Source organism: Gopherus flavomarginatus, chromosome 6 (assembly GCF_025201925.1).
Source record: "Gopherus flavomarginatus isolate rGopFla2 chromosome 6, rGopFla2.mat.asm, whole genome shotgun sequence".
NCBI classification, from domain to species: Eukaryota; Metazoa; Chordata; order Testudines; family Testudinidae; genus Gopherus; species Gopherus flavomarginatus.
The window spans coordinates 38386542-38404044 of record NC_066622.1 but is presented as its reverse complement, the minus strand read 5'-3'; the positions used below and the strand labels follow the sequence as shown (position 1 = coordinate 38404044).

Below are 17503 nucleotides of genomic sequence, written 5' to 3'. Positions count from 1 at the left end.
TTAGGGGGGAAAGGACTTGTTCTCAAAACATTCCTCGCAGGACATCCTCAAAGACAGTCCCACAGGCAAGGTCATACTCCTGAGAAGGCTCTGCCCTCAATCTGGCAGACAAGCCTCAGTACAGAAGTGGGGCAACTAGAATAATTTCAATTGCCTTGGCATGACATAAAGCAATAATCTTGCAGTTAGTATTATTTCAATAACTAAGCAGAAACAAAATGCTCAATGAAATTGATGGGCACATATAAAATGTTATAATTAACAATAGGTGCTTTCCCCAGATTCCTTTAAGTATAATAAGAATAATTTTCACTTTCTATTCTCACTCACTCAGCATAAATTGGTGGATTATCCCTTTGAGTTCAGTTTTGCAGGATGGCCTTCTCTCTCCTTTTAGCTCTGTCTGTCCAAGTAGATGCTGCCTTTTAAAAGTCTTGAAACTGTTTAAACTGTTGCTCTCATGAACAGAGCAAATGGGTTTGTTCATTAAAGGACAATGAATCTAAGATAGATGTTCGTACTCAATAGTCTTTGGGCTATCCATTCTTTAGTACAGTCTCATATTCAGATGCCTTGTACTTCTGTCACTTGTCTCTCTCTCTCTCTCTCTCTCTCTCACACACACACACACACACACTTATGTAATTAAATTCAGGTTTGGTTGTGTGTGTGTGTGTGTGTGTATTATTAGAGAGGAAGGATGTGTGAGGTAATATATTTTATTGGACCAACTTCTGTTGGTAAAAAACAAGATTTCGAGCTTACACAGAGCTCTTCTTCAGCTCTGTGTATTATTCTCAGCTTCTATATTACCTTACCACACAAGGGGGAGCTCTTTCCCATTACATAGCCTGCATTCCTTCACTATCTATTGGGGAATAATTCTTTGACTTGGAGAGACTTGCTTACAGGCCTGCTGTGCAACTATACTTTTAATGCCTTTTCATACATTGTACTACGAATATGTCCATCTGAAGCAAGAGTCATAATAAACTATAAAACACCATTACTTTCTTTCAAGACTCCTCGCTAAAAATGGAGAGGAACCATCCAGTTCTAGTGGGATGGGAGAGCTTCATAATTAATTAATTCTTCCTAAACATTTAATATCCTTTTCAGCTGAGGCTTACTCCTGCTTTTTATAGTTTATTTGTCTTGTTTTTAGGGGAGCTATGTTTAACAGAAGCAAGTCCACATGAGCATGTTTGTCTTTAACACTGTTCTATAATCTAATCAGATTTGGATTTTTGGAAATAAAACCCTTTCCAACTTGTGCTCCTAGATAATAGCCCTGCAAAAAACTGAACAGTAATTTTTATTTACATCAGAAGCAGGAAGTCTACCAAACAATCAGTCAGGCCACTGGATGATCAAAGTATCTAAGGAGCACTCAGGAAAGGCAAGCCAGTTCTACTCACCACATCTCAAAAAAGATACATTAGAACTGGAAAAAGTACACAGAAGGACAACAAAAACTATTTGGGTATGGAGCAGCTTCCACATGAGGAGAGATTAAAAAGATGTGGACTGTTCAGTTTAGAAAATAAATTATACGATAGATGTCTATAAAATCATGAATGGTTTAGAGAAAGTGAAAAGGGAAGTTATTTACCCCTTCTCATGACTAATAATACATGAACCAGGAATCGCCTAAAGAAATTAATAGGCGGCATGTTTAAAAATGAACAAAAGGAATTATTTCTTCACACAGTGCTCAGTCAACCTGTGGAACTCGTTGCCAAGGGATGTTGTGAAGGCCAAAAATGTAACTCAGTTCAAAAAAAAAAAATTTGATTGTGGATAGTACCATCAATGGCTATTAGCCAAGATGCTCAGGCATGCAGTCCCTAAACCTGAAAGCCAGAAGCTAGAAGTGGACAACAGGAAATGGATCACTGAATGAATTGCCCTATTATGTTCATTCTCTCTGAAGCATCTGGCACTGGTGGAAGACAGGATACTGGGCTAGATGGACCATTGGTCTGATGTAATATGGCCATTCTTATGTTCAAAGCTTTTATATTTCATAAGAACCAAACGATTTCATTCATTTCTTATATGAACTTTTTCCACACACGTTGGCTAGAAAATACGGAGGAATTGTAGACAGGTAACTGGAAGAGATTGTTTAGTAACAACAATAGCTGATCTACATTTTTTCAACTCATGAAATCATCTTGACGATCTCAACCTGGAGATACAGCTCCACTGGGAGCGGGAAGGAATTAAGGAAAATGCAACATGTATAAAATCATTGTGTGTCAGTCTCACAGGCATCAGATAACAATGCTTTCTTACAATAAGAATCTGATTCTGTAGCAAGGCCTGTGGCAACATGTCACCCTGCTTATCTGTTTCCTAGAACTAGTTCTCTTCTGTGGAAACCTCTATAATCAAACCAAAGCACAAGGGTGCAATCCTGCCTGGCTGTTCTAAAGAGTCTCTTCCATCCACATTTTCCCTGCAGAGCAGCAGGCAGGATTGCACACTGACATTCAGAACTGCTAGATTGTACGAGCCAGCTACCTTCCCCAAGGGCATGCAGTCAATAGGCTCTGGAACATACTCAGCTACCCACTCCCCCTGTTTATATAATGCTTTGTGCAGCTTCAGGAGGCAAGGTGAAAGTGGCTTCTTTGAGTAGTAAGGTGTGCCCCACCACCTGTCTCTGCAATGTAACTGTAAAGTGCAGTATGCAGCCACACTGCCTTGCTTAATCTGCAGTGAATATACAGTATGGTACCAATGAGTAGCAACCAGTAACAGCCCTGCCATATTCATTATACAGTAAAGTAAAACAATCTGAGCAACCATCAGCCATGACTCATTCACAGAGCAGTAGCTGGAAGGTGCAGTAACCAGTAGCCCTGCAACATTCACCATACTTAACTATAGCGAAGTCAGGTGCTAAGGAGTCACTTCCCTTAGGCATCTCTGCAGGAGAAGGGATACATTGACTCTGCTGCCCTACAAAGTTCCTACTCTCCTTTAGCATCTAGATGCTCTTGCACTGAATAAGGCTGGTCTCTTTATACTTAATTTACTCTTAAACTACCAAAGTGTGGTGCAGCCCTATTTCCTTTCGAATGTGGAGACACCTATTAAAAGCTTCAGTCATTGCATCAAATAAGCCTACTATACATATTCCAATGCTGGTTTTCAAATCCTTCTAACTCAGCCAAATCAAAACCTATTTTCACTGGGATACAGCACACATCTATATTGCCCAAGGGCTATTTCCCTGCCAAATTATAGCCTTTTGCACCCTCCCACTTTGACACTAGCCAGACAATCCCAAAGTCACAAATACATACAAATATAATATTTTTATATATAGAATGTGATAGATCAAGCATTAGCACAATCTAATCCTAATCCATGGAGTCACAGGGGACAATGCTTTGGAGGACAGCCAGTCTTATCTTTCCCCTTTGCCCCCTAACAGTCTAGGGAACCCATTTCAAGCAAAAAGCATCTATATGTTTCTGTGGAGTAGGAGAAAGTGGTACAGAGGCAGCATTCCACCCATTCCAGACCAATGGGATTATCTGACCACTAAAGGGATGCTCTGGCCAAAATAGTTAGCTCATGCTTTTTTAATATATATTATTATGCAGCTAATGCACCTCTCATTACATATACAACTGGGAAGTCAATACTTAGAGAGGGCTTTCTTGGGTAAAGCTTGGTGATTTTTATAAATATATTAAACAAACCAATCTTATTTGAAAAGGGGAGATTCCACAAATAGGCAATTCAAGACTTGATGTTTTTAGTAATATTGCAATCCCCCTGTCCTTTGGGTATTCAGTTTCAAATTTAAGTGCAGAAAAAGTAATCAGATATGATATGAGAGTTTTATTCCATGGGAATTGGCATATGCCCCCAAAGGGCATTCATTACCACCTCAATTACTTCACCTCTGAGGTATTCATAGCCATATCAAGTGCTGCGTACACACACACACACACACAAACACACACACAAATAAATTAGATATTAGACCAGCCATTTTCTCTCTTTGGCCCTAGGCATCCAAGCAATGGGCTGTTTTGAGCCATTTTACATAAGTTATCTGGAATTCCATAGCCCTGGTTCCAGACAGGTCTGGACTAACTATTGGATGGGTTTGAGATCCAAAAGTTGGATGTACAAAATCTTGTTTGTGCTAAGAGAAAAACTGGCAACAGATTTAGCTTCTAGCCTGCAGGCAAGTATAAGAATATTAGGAGAGAAGAACAGATCTTCAAGACAGGTCTAGTCCCTGTAGGTTTCTGCTCACAGGAATTAGATTTTCCACAAGGAGTTAGAATGCTTGCAGTCGCATTAGCAGCATACCACATTAGAAAGGTGAGAAATAACCGGCTGTTGATGATTTACCAACCACTGCAGTTTTAAAGAGAAGACTAGCTTTTATTAGAAGCATTGGCTCAAGAAAGCAACCAAGTATGGAGTTAGAAGACTCTGGATTCCCAGCCTGTTTTTAATATGAAAGGCTCTGTGTGAGAGAGAAGCAGACTCCTGAAAGGGAACAGATTATTGCAGCTCACTGAAAACCCAAGAGTCAAATTTCTCAGTTTAGGAATATAGGGTGAATTAGGCCTTTTGGGGTCAGCCTGGTGGGTTAGGAAACAAAATTTAGCCATGTGATTGGCCTGGAGAGTGGGTGAGGTTTCCAAGCACTAGGTGATATTTGGTGAAGAAAGGTGTGTGGGTGGAAGAACCAGAACAGCTGCAGTCAGTGAATAGAGTGAAGCAATTATAACATCAGTAGGAATGTATGCAGGGGCTCTGAAACTTCAGAACTGCCAAGGTAGGGCATGCATTAGAGAAACTTGAGTAAGAGGGAAATGCTAGCAAGTTTTCTGGAAAGCTTCATTTAAGATAAAGGCATTTCCTTGTAGATGGGGAGATATATAGGGAGGTGGACTGCAGAAATACTGGTGGTGTTGTGACAAGGGAGTTGGATGTGATCTGATCTGATCTGTGATTAAACCAAAGCCCTGACAACATGCAAACAAATTGCAGCTCTACTTTAGCCTGCAGGTATGGAAATGACTAAGGACCTACAGATATTCTGTTTAGAATTCATAGCTAGTTTTACATATTGAATCACCAGCTCCCATTTTCTTTTCCTGTAAGTAAAAGACTGGATTGTTCTCCTACACACAACCCCTTACCTTAGGTTAAAAAATAAACAAATCCATCTCCCTCCCAGCTTTTTTTTGCCAGTGTGTGGGCAGACAGTGCTTCTCTCCCCACACCCACCTCCGCTCCATGCCTTCTCGCTTGCTCTCCCTAAAAGAAGGATAATACCAGCAGGCATGTCTAACATAGAGCAATTTGTTTGGGTTTCAGTTCTCTAACAGGAATTACATGATTGGTTTCATTCAGTCCTCCAGAAACAACCATTGGAGGCCTGTGCCCATCCACCACAGAACCCCACAGATAGAGAGGATGTAAACCCAGAGATCCCTGCCTCGAGGGCATAGAATGGGGAATATTCTTCTCCACTGCAGCATTCTATCCTGCTTCCACAGGAACTGCACCATCCATTTGGGGTTTTGCATATGGGGAGTGGGCAGATAACATTCCCCTACCAATGCCACAGAAAACACGCACCGTCTCCACACAGTGTGGAGCACCACATGTCCTGATGGCACACAGAGGAAGGCGTGAGCTGCATCAGCATTGGACTGGAACAATATGGAGGAAACACCTCAAGGTGAACCTTCCAGAGTTTCCAGTCCCCTGTGCAGGCTTCCCAGCTATCACAGAAAAGATTGACATTGCCCCAGTGAGATACAATGCTCTGTACAATGCAAATATCAATACATTTTCCATATGATCACAGTTGTCGTAGAGCAGATTGGACTTTCATGTGTAGTTCAGGGGGTGAGAACTCTGACCAACTCACGATCCAGGAGTTTTAAAGTGATCTTCCTAAGTGTAGGGGGCTCTGTTTCTCCTTGTGAAATTCTCCTCTCCTTCCCAATCCTTGTATGAATGTTTATAGAAAACTGTATTATTGTATCAACTCCTCTTGTGACAAGCAGATTTTGGCCCATTCATACTATACATTTGTAACCCTTCTGCCCCTCTGAGTTGGCAGCAACAAGGGCCGGGTTCAGTATCCAGGGGTTCCGTTTCAATAACACAATGCATAACCGGCTCGAGCCCCCATCCAGTGACCTGGGAAAATCCTACACACACCCCTAGGTGCCTCAAAGAGGCAATGCTTCCCCTCCCACAAGCACAGAGTCTCGGTGTAGCAGAAAAGGTTTAATTACATGAGATAAACAACAAGCACTAAATTGGGAAAACACCTCAACTAGAGTTCCTAGACCAAACCATGAGCAAAGACCCATCCCAGGGAATTGGGCTGTCCCCTTTTCCCTTGGCTCTTGAGTCCAGCAACCCCCAAATCACCCACAGTCCCAAAAGTCCCACAATCCAAAAGTCTCTGTCCTGGGTCAGTGCAGCCCCAAAGTTCGAGAGTCTATCTGCAGAGGTCCCTCCCCCCAGCCTGGGTAGAAAGGGGCACCTTACGTGGTCCTGGGCCAACTGCCCTGCCTCTCCGTGGGTTCTGTTTCCGCCTTCTCCACGAACTGCTCCGCTTTACCAGCCGTTCCACTCTGCTCCTCCAGCCGTCCTCACAAACTGCTCCGCTCCACCAGCTGCTCTGCTCCACCAGCTGTCCCGTGAGCTGCTCCAGTTTTCCCTGCAAACAGCTCGGCTCCACTTGCTCTGTGGGCCGCTCCACGCGTCCCACAGCTATTCCGCTCTGCTCCACCAGCTGTCCCGTGATCCGCTCCAGCCGTCCCCACAAACTGCTCCATTCCGCCAGCTGCTCTGTTCCGCAGTATAGCTTCAGGCTCCCCCACTAGTTAGCACAGTACTTAGTGCTCTCAGCTCAGTAATTTCAGCTCTTTAGTGATTTCAACTCTTAGTGATCTCAGCTCATAGGAGGGGAGCCCCAGTGCTAGTGCACCATTAGCCCAAAGTGAGTTCAGCTCAGTAACCTGTATCTAGATTCTTAAGGGAATAAAAAATCAACTCTGACATTCCACACTGGAGAGAGGAGGGGGTGGAACTGGTGCTTCTGGCTCCACAAGGAGACTGCACCACCAGGCACAGATACCTGTCCCCAGCCTCTCTCAATTCACTGGGTTTTGGAACCCATGTCCCTTTCTAGCAAGTACCACCCAACTGAGGTTGAGTCATTTCTGTCACAAAGCAGTCCCACAGCTCGGCAGCCTGGGATGGGGTAGGCGTGCCTATGCAAATACACTCTCTGAAATTCTTTCCACCAGATGTCAGGGTAGAGCTCATCCTGACTCTGCTTACACATTCATTTTTAACTCCTCTTCTTCTCATCTTGAAGTTTGTAATACTGAACAATTAGAGTGTCAGATCAATCATGTCCCCTTTTATTTATGCAGCTAAAGCAACTTTGCACAGCTGCTTAAGATAGAATACTGTTGCCCTGAAACACCTAAAAATTACAATTTCTAGGTTCCCATGAAATTCCAGTCATTACTGGTAACATGGATTTTCAGTTTTAAGATCAAACACAAATCTTTCTGAAGAAAAGTAAGTTTTGCAAGGATTGTATTTTACACTCACCCTTTAATACATTCTAGGTTTTTTTTCTCTCTAGGCAGAAGGCAATAATTTCTTGATCATTCTTTAATAAAAATAAATAAAGCACAGCTATTTTGTCCAGAGATTTAACATATTACCGTATATTTTGAAAAATATTAGCGATGGGCCCAAGACAAAGCTTGGATCCAGAGCCTAATGTTCCCAGACGGTGTTCTGCTCCAAAGTTTTTGTTCAGGCCCATCTCTCTCTCTGGACAAGAATATGTTGAAAGCAATACAGCCAAATACATATCCTATTTTGAAAAGTTAACTATTACATGCTAGGTGAGATAGAGTGAAGTAATTTTTTTCCATTATGTTTTTGCTAACCTGCTTTCATTTCACTTAATGAAACAGCTAAAACTATAGTCAGTGTCACTTTGATTCTCAAACACAGTGGAATTTTGCTGATGCTGGTTTCTAAACTGCAGGGGAATGTCATTGAGTTGCAACTGAAAAAGACTAAGTTCTTTCCTAACTTACATTCAGGTAATTATTGAAGTCCCCTTAGTATCTCATTGAATACACAGGTGTAACAGAGGCCAAAATTTGGCCCACTAGGCACAATCCTGCATGCATTAATTTCTGTGAGAGGAGGAGCGAGCCCACTTTATGCAGAAATTAAGTCAAAGCATTCATTCATGAGCTCAAAAATATGGCGAAAGGAATGAGGAAGAAAGAAGAGTTTTAAAATCTAAATTGGAAAAGCAATACAGTCAGTGTGATAGAGAAAAGGTTGTTCAAGATAGCAGGAATTGAAGGAAAAAGGCCTCACATGAGCTATGGCGAGGTTTTGGGAAGGCAATCTTTGGAAGAAAAGACACTCTCCTGCTCATGTTATATAGTGGTAACCTCATGCTGAAAAGGGAGAGATGTTTTTGGTTTTGTTTTTTTAATTACCCCAAAGCTGAGTTCTTGTATATCAGGATTCATGCATCATGACCAGCAATAACTAAACTAGACCTGATTTTACCTGGAGAAAACTGAAGAGCATGTTTTAAACTCCAAACTAAATGCAGAACTTTCAGTGGAAACACAGGTAGACTCAGTGTAACTGTGCTGCTCTATTTTTACGTCTCTTCTTTTTTTATATTTATCTTCCAGAGTGGATCACTTAAGGAACCAGAGCCAAACAAAATCCCACCTCAGCGACCACCACCTCAAGGTTGTTTACAGTATATTCTCGACTGTAATGGCGTTGCAGTAGGACCAAAACAAGTCCAGGCTACTTAAATAATTGACAGTAAAAGCAGGGGTTAAAGCCAAAAACCAACCTTAAAGCAAACATACCAGTTTATGTGCAGTTTTTGCATTGTTTCAGTGCTGACCTGGACTGTGTTTTTTCTATGCAGTGTCAACTATACTGTCTGGTTGTTTACCTGTTCATGTCTGTGCTTGTAATGCTTACCTATGTTTCTCTGTATAACTTGTGATTTCAGGGCTGTTGTCAACAGTGTACAAAGAATTGTGCCTCTACAGAGTCCAGTGCGACTGTATATTATGGATAGTTAGACAGTATTTTTTAAGTATTATATATTGTGGGGTAAACAAAAACCCAGGTTCAGATTTAAATACTTTTGCTTAACTCTGTGAGTGTGTGCGTGTGATAGTTGTAATTTTATTTTTGCATGACTAACATTGATAGGTGATTCAGATAGATATTCTAAAAGATATAAGTTAATATATTTGTTGATTGAGGCTTTTTTTAAATCATTTTATAAAGTCTGTTAATATTTGAATTTTATTTATAGGTAAGATGTAGAACTCTAGAGTTTTAGTTATTCCATAAAACAAGAGACTTCTTCCCAGGAATATTTAAATATCCTGTATTTTACATACTGGTGTTCATATTTTTAATTAATTCTGCATTAAATTATTAGCTGCAAAGCTATGTAAATGGGCCACCTATGTGCAATATCTCAGAGGAAATGTGAGTATTTAATGTATCTCAGTTCAATTAAGTAGTTTCTTTTGTTGTGGTTCTGAATTAGTCATTTGTGGTTTCTACAAAAACCCAAGACAAATGTTACCCCAAAAATTTTTACCTAGCTAAAAAGGTTAAGGTAATCTCACAGTGTTTGGTGGGAAGTGTCTGCAGGATTATTGAGCCCCCTGAAATGTCTTATTTGCTAAGTATCAGGACCTCAACTGATATCATTCTGCACAGTTCCACTGACTTCAATATAGCTGGGTTGATTTACACCAGCTAAGGCTCTGTCCCATTAACTGTAACATCAAACAAATAGATAAGATATCAGGATATGCATTAAATAATTCTATCCCAGGATTAACCACAAAACAGGGCCTTATCTTTATTCATAACTCAAAATGCAAAAAGACCTGAAAGGTTTGACTTTTGCCATACTTTCTATAGCCATAATTGCTTATGACTCTCACATAACCAATTTACTCTTCAATATCACAAGCAATATCCAGGCAGGCCACTGAACTGTTATGAGATATCTAGCCTAGGAACACAACCTGCACTATTATAGCATACTGTAAAACTTAGTTGTAAGCAAGACACAGCACTGTATTTTGTCATTTAGACAAAGGCAAATAGTGATCACTAGTTTAATACAAACAAGATTGTTTTCCTTAAAAAAATATTATGTTCTACTTTTCATTTTCCCTACAAACACTGCAAAAAAACCAACAACAAAAAAAACTCAGCATTGTGAGCTTTCTTAATTGTAAAAGCAGGCTAGCAAGATGAGAATTTATACATGCATTATTAACTATTTAAATATTAATGGTGAATGCTATGTTTACTGCTGATCAGTAAATTACATGAGATTTTGCTTTAGTGATCTATGTTTTTCTGGGTCAGTGATCTTTCTGATGATGACATGGGCTATTTTTGTTGTGTATGGAGAAAATACACTTAAGATCAGGTTCACAAACTCCTACCTTCAGATATCGTAGATGAGAATAAAGCATACTGCCCTGGGGTGATGAAATGAATCTGTTAACTAAGTGATTTTTATTTAAAGCGGTAGGTGTTGTTTTGCATGTAGTGGTGTGAGTAATCACAAGTGCTTTTCATGTGACATTTGTGAGTTGTATGTGCAGAGTGCAAAGAAAAGATTTGCATTTCAGGTAAGACTTCAGCTTGTTGATTGTAAAAGTTAGAGGGGCACATACCTATTACTTCATACCTCAGAGAAGCAGCAAGTCAAAATGTCTCTGCATGCAAGCATGCTTAGGTGCAAGTTTGTGAGTAACAGGGAACAATGTTTTACAGTGTAGGATTAACATTCAGATTTTATTTATTTCTTTATTTGGTAAAAGTTTCTTTCATGATTGTTGCCTTTTTGTACAACCAGCTGCAAGAAAGTGAGCAAATGCTGGAAGTGTGACTGCAGTATATCTTTTATGTGAAATACCTTGTACAGCTTAATGTGAAATAAAAGAAAGTTACATCTGTCTTCAGTGTAAAGTTTCTGGCATTCAAGCCACTATGTGTAAGTGGGAGGAGGAGGGGAATATTTGTTTTCCAGTATTGAGTGAAAGGAGGCTAATAAGTAAATGAGTATCGTTAAGAAGTTGCAAGACTGTTACCATTTTTGAGATTTCCCAAAAAAGTCATACAAATTTACAAAATGAAGTCCCATTCCCTCATATTAAGGAGATGCTCCTTACCTTTCTACAACACAAAATATTGAATAATGCTAGTCATGGCAAACATTTTGAAGCACTAGTATATTCTGTTCTTCCATACACACAATCTTATACAGTAAGTGGAAAACTAGCCATGGCTATTTGTCTATTTAAAAAGAAAGCCAATGGCATATTGTGCTGATACCATTTCTTCCAGATATAGAAGTGTTTTCTTTTCTGAGGACTAAAAAGAGGATGAAAGATCTTACACGGACGTTAAATCTCTTTGTAAGAGAACTTAAATTCTGACATTTTCAAAACAGCTAGATTAATAGGCTTGTCTAATGTTCATGGTCCATTCTGCACAGATCCTGACTGAAAGATTCTTTAATCAAATATATCAAAAAGTTTTGTCTCTGTCCCTGCCTCCCTTTCATTCAGATGTGCTATTTGAGCTATGTGACATGTGAGGGTAACGATTCTGCTGTAACTGCTAATTCATCAAAAGCCTCCCAGTGAAAACCACATGTAGACACCTGACACTACATAAAGTGCAGTGCCTGATGACTGAGATCTGACTGAGTACATTTGCAGTCAGGAAGCCTCAAAACCAACAGTCTGATGATACAGCATCTTTCCAAAAGCCTGCTGATCAGTTCTGTCATGGATTTCACAATTTAGGTTTCTGCCTCATGTGCTATTCGCATACTTTTTACAATGCTGTTCTATTTGCCAGCTTATAGTCTAGTCAGTAAAAGCAAAAACTCAGACTCCTTGGTCACTAAGAATAAATTAGTGATGACTTTTTCAGGTCTCTCTGTATTCTGTTCTTAAATATTTCACTACAAAATCTAATAAAATTACCAGAAGTCTCCAGTCAATATCATTTTAAAGTTATTTTACTGCTGTAAAGATAACTGTAAATGGAATAATATAAGCAACTATGGAGATAACGTTAAAGCATTGGCTCTTCAACAGTACTGTAGTAACATCACATAAAAACAATAGATGAATCAGCTGCACTGGTGAACTATCAGAATATTCTGCTGTAACTAAATCTCTCACTGAACCAAGCCAAATTTATCCCAGGGATGTTTAGCTATTTGGATCTCATAGCAATTTTAGGGCTGGAGTGTAAAGGTGGTATAAAGAATGTATTAATGTATCAGCTGTGGTAAATAATACTGACTATACTAAGTTGGTGGTCCATATTAGCAGAATATTGTCTCAAACACAGAATTTGACAGATTCCAGGATTATTTTTTAAGTGTTGGTTATAAAATATAATATACATTCTTTGATACTGTAACATTATGAAGTTTTTCTTGTACTGAACTTAGGGAGCCCAGTACAACCCCAAGGAACGCAATCACACAGCCAGGAGCCATTGCAACCACAGCGCATGTTCTCCCCGGGGCAGTCAGCAAAGCCCTCAACTTCCCAGCCACAGCGTCCACCTGGCCCTACAACTCAACAACCATATGCCCAGGGTCAAGGTATTTCCAGCGCTGGATTATCAATGGAAGTGAAGCCAGAGCCACAACCTGTTCCACAGCAGAAACCTCAGTCTCATCCACAGCTTAAGTAAGATATTTGTTTCTCTCCCTCCCCCACCATATAATTGTATTTTGTTTCCATCACAGTAGCTTGGGTGCCTGTCTAATATATAGCAGCAAAGCAAAACATGTGCTTTTGACTGTAAAAAGCGGTCAATTCAGGGTGTCATACCCACATCCTAAATGCTGTAAAAGCAGAATTTCATATAATACCTGCACATTTTCAGCTCAAACCAAGGTTGGTTTGAGGAGGCATCATCCTCTAATTTCTTTTTGTCTCCTTTTTTGTATCATTGACTCATGATTGGAAGCACTGTGAGTAAAGCTGCACAGAAAAAAGTCTTATCTGTTTAAACTTTTAACCTTGCAGTCACTCAGACAGCAAAAGATTTCAGTTTCAAAAGGCCTATATGAAAAATAATCCAATTTAACATGCTACACAGATGCAATAGTTAGTAAGATGGGTTTCTTTGCAATACTGTTTCTTTCAAGGTTATACACTGCTGCTTGAACATACAGTACAGGTAACTCAAACAAACCATCTCCCTTGTATACTGCAGTTAAAATATAAGTACCAGTACAATAAATGGTGTGCAGTGAACACAGAGAAGGATCCTTGGGTTCCACACCTCACTGTAGGAATATACTCCAGACTAGGGTGACCAGGTAGCAACTGTGAAAAATCGGGACATGGAGTGGGGGGGATAATAGGCACCTATATAAGAAAAAGTCCCAAATATCGGGACATCTGGTCACCCTACTCCAGACCAACAATGAGTAGCAAGTGGCATAGTAAACAATTGCTGCTATCTCCAGCCAACCCCCCCCCCCCCCGTTGCCACTGACGGATCCTCTATCCCACAGATCTCCCTCCTCACAGCTTGACCCAAGAGAAGGGAAGAAAAGAGAAGCAGCAAAGAGTCTTGTTCTTCGAACTCTTGCAGTGTGCATGACACACACATGCTAGCAGGAATGAGAGAGATGTCCTAACATTCCAATGGATCTTCTGATATTATATATATTCTGACAGTATAGTCTTAATTGGCTAAACAATGAGACTAGATCAATTTTTGGATTTCACAGTAAATCTGTATGAGAGACCCATTCCCTTTTTCTAGACACTAATATGCTAAAACTAATGTGAGCAAATCTCTCCTCCCCACCTACAATCAGACTTTGCTAAGAGTCTCCCCCCAAGGAGCGCTCAGTGACTTGGACTTTTTAAGCACGAGGCTCAGTGGGGGCAATAGTGACACCAAAAATGGGACAAGTGCAGCTGATTCTGGAAGAAACCCATTTATCTATCCCATAGGATGTTGTATGTCACTATTCTTGTTCTATGATTTTATGTCCTGGGATAAATTAATCCTTTCTTTAAGTGTACACAAGAGAATATGAATGACAATTTTCTTTATCCCAGATGGATGAATACAGAAACAGTCTGAAACCTAACTAAGATTTTCCTGACATTCTTTTTAGTTATTTTATACATGATTTTCTAACTCTTCCCATTAATTTGTACCTCTGCTCCCAATTTACATCTAAATAGATTTATAGTTTTCCTTTCCAAGATACATCCAGTTTTCTCTCATCAAATATAACTTTTAAAAGGCAATTAGTTTTTAGTTGGCAAGATTTCGAAACTGGAGATATAATATAGTATTAACCCTGTCGGGGTAAAATTAGTTTATGCAACTTTCCAAGAAGCAACTTTACTCCAAACAGATTTCAGTACATAATAAAATGCCTTGCCTTTGGGATTAATTGTACTGTAGATATTTGCATGTGCGTGCTTTGCAGTCACCCACAAACTGTTGCCTAACATGTGCATGCAAGTTATTAATCTGTGAATAAATATTTAATTAGGCCATTTATTTTGTGTTACTAATCAAGTCAATTGCTGCTTCGCCTCCCTCACTCCACCTTTCATTAGTGCAAACACAAATGTTTATCAGTCATTAATCCATCTATAATGTATTAAAAGCCTGAAATGCATGCAGCACTGCTTGTTGTAAAGATGGATAAGTTGCAAGCCACAGAGTATGAGCCAATATGAACTAGAGAAGTGTGTTGCTGCTGTATCACAGCCAAATATCAATTTCCTGCTGAATTCTATTTGAGATCTGATAAGATAAACACTTGACAGAGTTCATTTCATTCCCAAAAAGTTAATTATCTTTACTAATTAAGCAAATGATACTTTTTTGAATGGCTTACAAATTTAGGGTGTGATTGATAGATAGATAAAGATGTTTTGCTTTAAATTTAAGCCACCCTTTTTAAAAGTTATTCCACTTGAAGTTCTATGAATTGGACACAGTTTTAAACTTCAAACTTTATCGTTCATGTATGCTAATGTATATTTTATTCATTATTTCACAGAGACTTATGCTATAGTTAGTGTTAACACCACAAAAAAAAAAAGACAGCATACAATAGCACCTCGAGTTACGAAGACCTCAAGAATGGAGGTTGTTCATAACTATAAACAGTTTAGAACTCTGAACAAAACGTTATGGTTGCTCTTTCAAACATTTACAACTGAACACTGACTTAATACCGCTTTGAAACTTTATTATGCAGAAGAAAAATACTTCTTTTAACCATCTTAATTTAAATAAAACAAACACCATACTTCTGGTTCCAAATGAGGTGTGTGGTTGAATAGTCAGTTCATACTTCTGGTGTTCGTATCTCTGAGGTTCTACTGTAGTTAGGCTAATTGCTTGCAGTAAATACACAAGCACTGACAGATTGTGGGTTTTTTTTAAATCAAGTGCATTCACAAAATGAAAGTTTCATCAAGTCACAATTAAGAATTAAACATCCAATAAATCATCAGATGAGATTACAATTTTAGGGTTCATTTCTTCAAAGGTACTGACATTCCTCTTCTCCTTGTGTCAATAAATGTTCGCAGCCTTAAGGAACATAATTGTGCCTTATTAATACTCATCTTGAATTCAGGTTTCCCTGGCTTTGAATTTGACTTAATAGGCCCAATTCTTCTTTACTCCAGTTTTATGCACTAGGGGCTGCTGAAATTAATGGGGTTACTGTTGGGGGAATAAACTGTGAAACAGAGGGGAATCAGGCTCAATATTCCTCTCATTTTTATTTTGTTGGTGATTTAGTATTCTTTCGATTCATACAATAATATAAGCTGTTTTATTATTAAGCAACCTGTTCTATTAATATAGGTAATATAGGCTACTTCTCAGACTGAAGCATAGAGAGAAAGTGCTGTATTCAGTGGTTCTATATGCCGTACTTGACTCTGTTTGTCTCTGCTTGTCCATCTTTGTTTGAACATGTAAGTTTTCCATCCCATAAATGCTTCTCCTTTTTACACAGCATATAGTTTGTATGGACATAGTATATGTACACATGGAAGCTGACTAACAATGTGAATACCAACCATGTTGCTTTTGTCTTGCAGCAAATCACAGTCTTTGACAAATGCCTTCAGTTTCACAGAATCATCCTTCTTTCGATCATCCGTTAACGAGGATGAAGCAAAAGCTGAAACCATCCGAAACTTGAGGAAATCCTTTGCTAGCCTTTTTTCTGATTAGCCATTTGAAGATCAGTTTCATGCAGTTGCATATGGCATATAGACTAGAACCTACAGTGAATATTATTTAGTATTTATATCCCTGTGACCCATCCTCCATTACTGTTCCAAGCAATATGTTAATCTTTAAAAAGGTCTATGAGGAGATACAATTCAGCTACACTGTATAAAATCTATATAATATGAGAGGAAAAGCTATATTAGTAGTAGTACAAAATGCTTAATTTTATGGTCTTTGTCAATTGTAACATTGTGGCCTTACTATGACTGCACTATATCATCCTATTGGATACTCCTTCATGGAATTGTTGTAATAAAGCATTGTGTTATGGGTTTCCCCTTGTTTTACCCATTTCCAGTGCTTTGCAATGCATGTTTATGTTCTGTTTTGTATTGCAAAGATATAGTCTTAACCTGACTTGTTCTTGCCTCAGATTATTATGAGGCAAATCATATTGATGTTTCCTGTTGTCAAGCCACTTTACTGTTGTGAGAAATTAAAGCAGTTTTCTTCCTCCTTTGACAACCTTTCCATCAACCAACTATAGAGTTCTGATATATTTGCTGAGAGTTATCACTAGGCTAAAACAGTGAGGTCATAAATAGAGTATGTGTATGTACTATTGTATCCTCATAGGTCTATTGAACATTTATTTCCTATTGTTAATTTAATAATGATTTCTGAGTTGTAAAGTAACATGCATGACCTAATAATGTTACCAATATTTTTCTGTACCCCTTCTAATAAATGCAAAGCCCTGTGCTTGGTAAAGAGAAGCTTTGAAGAAGACTGATTTCAACAATCAGGTGTTTTGACTTTGGTTGTCCATCTGTGTTTGTAAAATATTTGGACAACTAGGTCATTGCCATCAGAAACTAACGTGTAAAATTATCAGTTAACCATGAACCAAGAGAAACATAATGTGGTAAAATTACAACTTACAGTAATGGAGCTTAGTTTTTCTAAGAGATTACGCATATTGAAAATATTGCTCTGACTTGCTGTAACAGAAGTGGTCCTACATATTGGGATAACAGCAGCATTTTTAAATGTTCAAGTCAATCTGCAGCCGTACAAGTTAACACTGTGCTCCTCTCTAAAACAAGTTACATACAACAGAGTGTTCCGT

General features: G+C 39.0%; 1 protein-coding gene across 2 annotated transcripts in view; it reads left to right on the top strand.

Moving 5' to 3' along the window:
* SYN2 (synapsin II) overlaps positions 1-16773 on the top strand; it is a 427960-nt gene extending 411187 nt beyond the window's left edge. For both annotated transcript variants that reach the window (XM_050957819.1, XM_050957820.1), the window contains exons 11-13: positions 8748-8808; positions 12584-12827; positions 16239-16773. In XM_050957819.1, the coding sequence (XP_050813776.1) occupies positions 8748-8808; positions 12584-12827; positions 16239-16374 (441 nt within the window). In that variant the 3' untranslated portion in view covers positions 16375-16773. The remainder of the gene's footprint in view (positions 1-8747; positions 8809-12583; positions 12828-16238) is intronic.
* Positions 16774-17503: the final 730 nt, after the last annotated feature.